An 8,246-nucleotide genomic window follows, 5' to 3' on the forward strand; every position below is an offset into this window, starting at 1 on the left:
CTTTTTTTTGTCCCCCTGCGGCTGCGGCCACCGTGATTTGACTGCCATCCATCCCGTTACCCAACACTGAGCGCGGGATGTTGCACACTGAGGACAGCCTGCTCCAGACAAAGAAGCCAGTCGGTTCAAACTCGACATTTACATGACAATAGGAGTTCCCATGCTGGGCAGACGGAGGAAAGAGAGACTGCATTCCTGTGCAAATAGTATCTGAAAATAACACTAGAAGAGGATTATCACATGATAGAGGTAAAATAATGATTTATCAACGCCCACTTAGTAGCTTTCCTCAAACTGTGCAACATCCGCAAATTCACTTGTCACGTACATCTCCCTTTAGGGCGCAATCTGGAAGAACCACCGCCCAGACTGGCATTGCTCGTTCACCCAGGTCGCAAAAACCAAGTTCAGCCAAACGATTTCAAAATGCATCCCACAATACTCAGACGAGCTGTTAAACGCCAACAGCACCGTGAACGGGTTATGGCAGCATTTCAATGAACAGACGCCTGCAGCTCGACCAAAGGCAACAAAGGAAATCGGCCGATATGCATCAACGTGTGCGCTTCAGACAAAGACGCACCACACACGCCTTCCCTGCGGTCTCCTTACACCCTGCTCTGAGCTTTTTAAATGCCAAACAAGCAGAATTCACTTAGATAAAGTCACATTATTTTGTCTTTTGTCCTTGGTTATCTGTTTGGCACATCTTTACCTGATCATATCTCTAACATCCAGACAGTTTTACTTCATTAAACTGCATAGAATAAAGCACAAAGGAGTGAAATCATTTTCTGAACAGAACTTACCCAAGTGCTAGCGGGAGCCTGAAATGTCTCTGGTCCGTGCGTTGCAGTAGTAGTGGCGCGTCTTTGCGCAGGCATTAGATATAGTCAGGAATATGCTAATGACATTTGACATCACCAGATCCCATCCTCCATATCCCCCTGGTGGAGAGAGACGAAATCTCCATCCTCCATTAACCTGAAGAGAGAAACCGCTGAAATAGGCCTTTTATTACCGTCTAGTGGGAAAACTAAATACGAATACCTGGTTTCTATTGGTCTGTTTAACATTCTATTTCTATTCTCTGGTATTTTATCTGTGCTTTACTGTCAGCCACATGGTGCTGCCCGGTGCACTCTTATCATTATGTGACATTACATTAACACGACTGTTTTGCTTAAACTGAGCTCTTAGCTACACTGCATTTGATATTAAAATGTCTGTTGTGACTTAAATTGCACAAAACGCGTCCTTCTTCATTTTCTGTCTGTAGCTGTTCTGGCGGTGCGTTGATGGAGGTCGGGCGCCCCCTAGTGGTAGTTTAACATTCATCCTTATAAATACATCATTTAATACATCACTCCCTTCACGCAGCGTCTCCGTTGTCATGTATTTAAAGATCAAGTTTGAGAACATTTAAGACATTTCTCCAGTTATTTTATACTTGGACTTTCACCTTCCAGACGTTCTGAGGATTTGCAATCATCTGCCCTAAGTGTAAGCAAAGTAACTGTCAAAGTGACCAAATTACAACTTCCCTACAGCAACAAACTAAGCATTTGTGCACACTGGTATGAGGCAGCACAACAAACTGCATTTCATTTCAACACCTCTCACTGTGTTGCACTGGTTGCCAATCTTAGCATATGGTCCACCTGATTAAAAAGAGCTTTAAGCCACATGTTAGTATGTGCAAAACCCAAAACACACTCCAGTTTAGTGCCTCTGTGGCTCTCAGACTCAGATTCAAACACAGACTTTATTGATCCCAAGAGTGCAATTCATTTGCAGCGTACTACATGACAAACACGCAGAAACAAACAGGTCGATGTGCCGGTGATGGACAGCAGAATAAAAAGCTTGGTAAAAGAAACAAACAAATAAATAAACATTATATAAAACAATCATTAAACACTGCTGTTTAAGTTTAGTAGCCTGATAGAAGGAATAAAAGATTTGGAGTATTGATGGGGTCTCATCAGAGGTACTTTTTTTTTATCCGATCCTACCAGAGAACACGAGTCTCTTTTGCATACCTCCAACAAACTTACCAGTGCTAAGCAAGATGTTCCTTTCCTTAATGCACAATCCATTAAACCAGCAGATGCAAGAAAATGTTAGACTTTCAATAAATGAATAAGAAGTTGCTTAAAATTCTCTCACCAACTGTTCAGTCCTTTAAATTTGACAAAAGTCAGTCTCTCACAAGTCCCCAGTTTTTAAACGCAATACTAAAAACTGCTGTAATGTCCCTTTAAACATCCAGGCAAACATGAGCAGGTCTGTACGCCATTGTCAAAGCTTTATTTAAGACACAGCTTTAATTGTTGCACATTCAAATTCAGACTTTTCCACCTACTATTTCTCCACCAAACAGTGAATCCTGCCTCATTCAAACAATGTGAGCCATCACAGCTGTGACTGTTTTTACAACTCATGGCTTTACACTGTAACTAAGATATGGGCTCAGTTAGTTCTAATGACCTTCAGGAACACTGGCAAAGCAGCTACTACACCTCCGTTAATCAACAACTGACCTGGGTGCGAGCCAGGAACCTTTTTAAACTGTTTATATTTTTAAAACCATTAGACATACTGAAGGGGAAGGGTGTTTTACAGATGTGCCACCAAGGGGTGACAACAGTGTACTAGCAGAAATGACACAGCATAAGAGGCAACTGCACATTTGGTCCAGCTCACAAAAAAATAAAACAAACAAACAAAAAAAACAACAACTAAGAACTAAGAGTGAGTAAAGCATAAAATCTGTGCTCCATCTTACTCTTCTGTGTATCTGAGGTCACATCAACACAATCTGACTTATGGTGCAGCTTTTAAACTACAGTCGGGCCTGATGACAGCACTGTGCATGAACACAGTCCACAGAGTGTGAACTAGTAGAAGGTTAGGCTGTAACGAGATCAGTTTAACATTCTTTGAACACCTCAGAGAAAATGTGCTCATTCCACAGTTTAATTCAATTTAAATTAGTTTTATTTCTGTGTGAAGCAGAAAGGGCCAAATATTTTCTTATGACACAACATAGTGGAATGTTTCATTTAGATAAAAATAAAGTGTTACATCATGGACCCTCTGGTTAAAATGAATGCCAGGCCTCGGGGGTTCAAGGTCGGCAAGACTGAAACAAGAGCGAAGAAAAGACAACAAAAAAAGATGCTGCTATATACAGACTTAGTCTTCAGAGAAGGAAGTGATATTTTGCTGTTTCCTGGGTGAAAATGTCAAAGACAATGTGGGGGTGTGACCTTTAAACAGTCAAATGTAGTCGGCCAAAAACCATGAGGCTGTTCTGAGCCTTTCTTGGGTATATGCGGTCAGAAGTGCCAGTTGAGTGGCCTGATGTGGGATGGGGTGTGGAGAGAGGGCCGAGGCCACCCCATTTCGATTTCTTACAAGGGTACGTGGCTAAAGAGGTAGGACACTGACTCGCCGTTGTGGGTTCTCCTGATGGCCTCAGCCAGGATCATGGAGATGTCGATGACCTGAAGGAACAACACATTCAGCCAGTGAGGAAAATAAATCAGTAAAACCTAAAAGAGCATACCGTGTTTCCATTAGCTATGTATTTAAACCTCTGATCTAACCAGGTGATGTCATCACTGTTCACTGATTTAAACGTAAGACTGATGATAAACCCTGCAGCCCTCGTCCAGTGTAAAAATACATGGAGTAACTATGAAGTGCCAGCAGTCTGCGGTAGTCAGATCAAGTCAGTATCTTCCAGTTTTAATATCAAAACCCTGCTTTGTGTTACTGTGGATTTTGTCCCCCTTCAGGATCTGTCTGAGCCAGTACAGAGGTCTGTAGTTTTAACTCCTCCAAATGTCTGACAACAAGAATTTGACTTCAGCTTTCTGGCTGCTGAAGACAGGAACTCATCACTGCGACAACGTGACAATGCTTGAATGTGTACCGAGCACACAGTAGGAGCAACACTAAGGTACTTCCTCTTTATAACTTGCAGGTGTCTGAGGCGAAAAGAGTGTCTAAATTTGAGAGGACACGGGCCCGGGGGCAGTCAGGAAGACCGCTGACAGCCTGCGTGGCACATATTCTACAGGCAGAAGGTGAGTGTGTTTGTGTGTGCACCTGTATTTTCGGGCACGCCTTCATCTTCTCTTCTTGTGGGATGGTGTTAGTTACCACCACAGCCTCGAACGGTGCGTTGTTGATGCGAGAGATGGCTGGACCGGAGAAAATGCCGTGTGTGAGGATGGCGTAGACCTTTACTGCTCCAGCATCGATCAGCCTAGAAGGCAAGGAAAAAAGATCCAGCTGAAATACAAAATACTTTTGACTGTGTGCACAGAATGTGCTTTAAAGACTGTTTTCTTTAAATCGATCACAAGTGCTACAAACTTATGTCACAATTAGGGCTGGGCAAGATAACACGCTATTTTCGCATCAACACATTACTTAATTAACGCCGACAATTATTTTATTGTGCTTTAACGCAGTTTTGTTTATTATTTTGAAAGTCCGCTGCTCACTGGCTCTGAATACAGACAGACAAACCATGGGACACGGGAGGGGTAGGATGTGGATCAGTACTGGCTTGGGACAGGCGTCATCATGCATCTCAACCAATGAGAGCGTTTGGGGTAGGCCTAAGACTGCTGCAGCACAAGAAGAATACACGAGTTGTATGAAAAGGAGAAGCGACGGCGTTACAACGTGCACCAACTGTTGCTCTTACTGGAGACTACTGGACATCGCTGGGTAACATAATTACCTCGGAGTTACAACAGTGGGAGCTGTATTCACATGCTCTAACTGGAATGAAAACAGAGGAGAGACATTTTGCTGAAACGTGCGCAGAGTATTTCATTCGTGTTGCACAGCAGTGGAACACTTCAAATAAAGTCAGCACACTTAGCACAGATAGTGCAAGAAATATAATCGCTGCTGCAAGACGTCTGCCTTTTGAACATGTCCCCTGTGTCGCCCGCAGTCTCCATCGTTCTGTCAGTTTCTCTGCAGAACAGTGCGTTTGACAATGTCCTGGCCAAATGCAGAAAAGTTGTGGGCTGCTTTAAACACAGTCCAGCCAGTGCTGCAGAATTAGGATGACAAATTGAACACCTAATTGGCCAGTGCTGCAGGATTAGGATGACAAATTGAACACCTAATTTGTTTTAAGTGTTTACAAACCAAATGTTGTTGCACTTGTGTTAATACAACAGTACTTTTAGAATAAAAAGTGCACAATACACTACCTTTGAATTCATTATTGAATGCTGCTCATATCAATAAAGTTAATCTTGATTAATCACAGAAAACCAAGCAGTTAATGCAATTAAGAATTTTAGTCGTTGCCCAGCACTAGTCACGATATCTCAGTTGATAAAAGCACCTTATCAGTTTCGTGTCAACATGTCAGAGTCAAACACCCTCATGCAGAAGTCAGCACACAATCTCTAACACTTAAGTGACTGTGATCCCATCTCATTCTGACTCTACTGTGTTGTCTGTCCATTGCTGTGGACTAGCATGACACTGACTTGTCGGCAGCGTGGCAGATGGTGCCGCAGGTGTCGGCCATGTCGTCCACCAGGATGGCCACGCGGTCCCTGACGTCGCCCACCAGCACCATGCGGTCCACTTCATTAGCCTTCTTCCTCTCTTTGTGGATGAGGGCAAAGTCCACGTTGAGACGGTCTGCAATGGACGTCACGCTGGACAGAGAAAAGGAAGTGGCCAGCGAGACGTTTGAATAAACCTTTAGCTGTCTGTCACACAAACTGATTTCACAGAATGCAGTCAGATGACTTCCAGATGGCAAGAAAAACCCTGGAGCCTACCGTTTTGCTCCACCAGCATCTGGAGACACGATGATACAGTTTTTCCACTCAGGAATGTTTTCTTTGATCCACTGCAGAACAGCAGGCTCTGCATACAGGTTGTCCACAGCAATGTCGAAAAAACCCTTTAAAAATAAAGATCCAACTGAGCAACATCAGCACAGGACATACAGGTCTGCAGTGAGAATAAAGACTGTGCACCCTGGGTGAGATGAGCATTTAGAATGGAGACAGTAGCAAACAGCTAGCCTAGCTACCAGCACCTCTAAAGCTCACTAATGAACATGCCATGTCCTGTTTGATTAATCTGTTATCTGCAGGATTTAAGTGCATACATCCTTAAACGTCTAACTAGTCCTCTAAGTCAAGGATGAGCCATTTAATAAACTACAGCTTTCAAGGTCTTTCTAAACTTCAGCAGTTAGCGTGGCAGTAACAGCGAGAGCAAGATCTAACCTGGATCTGGGAGGCGTGGAGGTCCATGGTGATGATGTGGTCGGCGCCAGCTACAGACAACATGTTTGCCACCAGCTTGGCTGATATGGGCGCTCGACTCTGCGACAAACAGCAAGACACAGTCGCTTCAGGTGAATAACAAAGAAGAAAATACTGAGCCTTCATTCAACATTCGTTCATGGGGACATTTATTTCCTTCTACACTGTTGTCAGATGGAGTTTGTGTCACCATGAAGTGCTTTTCAACACTAATTTTCATCTCAAGAATTATTCCTTCTCATGTCTGGCCCCTCAGTTCTCTGTATTTGACAGTAGGTGGTTTTTGCCCTCCACATGATTTGTCTTTATTATCTCTGAAGTCAATCAGCAGCCACAGTAACCACATGAATAAAACCACCGCCCTTGTTTCACCCAGTAACATGGTTTAAACTAATGAGTGGGTCCCATATTAATTCAAGTATGGGAATGTTTGGTAGGACTCGTTTCCACTTGTTGGAGATGCAGTATAGATTGACATTTACACATTAGTCACCGTTTTGACTTGTGACTTGTCCAAAGTTCACCTGTGTCCTTTCTATCATGGTATGTCACTCTAAAAATCTCAGCCCTGCTGCCGCCCCTGGCTCATTCACTAACCAAAGGAGTGTGCACTCATACACGTCAGGGCTTGTTGACACAACATGCAGCTACCTGAAATCAGTGGCTGGGCTGTGTTCGTGAGCAAGCAAATGTAGAGTGATGAGATTCAGTTCAGGGTGACTAGACAGTACAGGAGGATAAATGGGAGCTGAGCATTCAGTCTCAAATGCACTAATGAAATGTGTGCAATCAATGAACATTTAAGACACAAGCACAGATTTCTTCCATTTGAAAATCCACATTTTCACATTTATGGCAACTTGACTATGAAATACTTAATGTCACTCTACAGCTTCTGCATCACAAAACCTCCAGTGTTGTGAAATGTGAACTGGACTTCAGTTTGCAAAAGTATTTACACATACATAGAGGACTGCAATCAGCATGTTTGACTAAGTGAAACACTGCCCTGAGGTCAGCATCGATGAAGTAAGTCTAAGTGTTGACACATTACACCTGAGTGAAATCACATATCACTTCAGAAATTACTGAACCCTGTGTAGAGTTTGTGGAGGCAGAATGAAGGAAAGAGGAGCAACAAGAGAGGAGAATAACTTATTAGAAAAGTCCATCTGCAGATGTAAACTAGTTAAAAACCACTTGCTGATGTGGGTTCTTTAACATGAGTTAAGAAAAACAGGCTGCTCAAACCCCTAATCTGTCAATTCCAGATACTCCGAGAACAGCTCAAATTACTGTGGTAGCACATGGTTGCTTTTCCCCTGATGTAAGGTTTCACGTTAACACATGGCTGCACAACGAGTGAACACGACAACCTGCCATGTTGAAGGGGAGTTCAAGGTGCAGCTGCAGCTACTTGTTCTGATACATTCATGATTTCTTGGAAGTTAACATCAGAGAAGAAGCAGAAAAAGAGATATCAGTAAGGCTTTAACCCACAGTGGCTGTAAGAGATGTCTAAGTCATTCCATTTGGTAAGAGGTGTTGCGCAAGTCACAGTCAGTTGTGTGTGTGTGTGTGTGTGTGTGTGTACCTTGTCCTTCTTGTCCTGTCGGGCGTATGGGAAGCAGGGAATGACGGCAGTGACTCGGGACGAGGAGGCGATCTTGCAGGCATTAATCATGATTAGCAGCTCCATCAGGTTGTCATTAATTTCCCCGCAGCCGCTCTGCACAATGTACACGTCCTCGCCTCGCACGCTCTCCCCGATTTCCACACTGTTGGAAACAAACAGGGAAAAGAATAAGTCTTATTACAGGAACACATGAGACTATGGATGAAGTATGAACAAACTAAATCCACAAAAGAAATGCAAGAGGAGTATTGTCATTTCTCAAAACTCCCATTAAAAAAAAAAAAAAA

The 8,246-nt window shown here is 43.2% G+C and overlaps 2 protein-coding genes across 3 annotated transcripts in view; both read right to left on the reverse strand.

Annotated features, from left to right (window-relative positions):
- Positions 1–917, reverse strand: part of LOC109960580 (thymosin beta 4 X-linked) — a 2,552-nt gene extending 1,635 nt beyond the window's left edge. The window contains exon 1 of the mRNA XM_020600781.1: positions 810–917. The gene's annotated coding sequence lies outside the window, so the exon portion shown is untranslated. The remainder of the gene's footprint in view (positions 1–809) is intronic.
- A 1,372-nt stretch (positions 918–2,289) lies between these two features.
- Positions 2,290–8,246, reverse strand: part of LOC109960553 (ribose-phosphate pyrophosphokinase 2) — a 9,335-nt gene continuing 3,378 nt past the window's right edge. For both annotated transcript variants that reach the window (XM_020600734.1, XM_020600735.1), the window contains exons 2-7: positions 7,918–8,101; positions 6,285–6,383; positions 5,829–5,953; positions 5,529–5,702; positions 4,117–4,276; positions 2,290–3,509 (exon numbers count right to left, since the gene is read on the reverse strand). In XM_020600734.1, the coding sequence (XP_020456390.1) occupies positions 3,417–3,509; positions 4,117–4,276; positions 5,529–5,702; positions 5,829–5,953; positions 6,285–6,383; positions 7,918–8,101 (835 nt within the window). In that variant the 3' untranslated portion in view covers positions 2,290–3,416. The remainder of the gene's footprint in view (positions 3,510–4,116; positions 4,277–5,528; positions 5,703–5,828; positions 5,954–6,284; positions 6,384–7,917; positions 8,102–8,246) is intronic.

This window comes from Monopterus albus, unplaced genomic scaffold, assembly GCF_001952655.1.
Source record: "Monopterus albus unplaced genomic scaffold, M_albus_1.0 scaffold48.1, whole genome shotgun sequence".
Taxonomy (NCBI): Eukaryota; Metazoa; Chordata; class Actinopteri; order Synbranchiformes; family Synbranchidae; genus Monopterus; species Monopterus albus.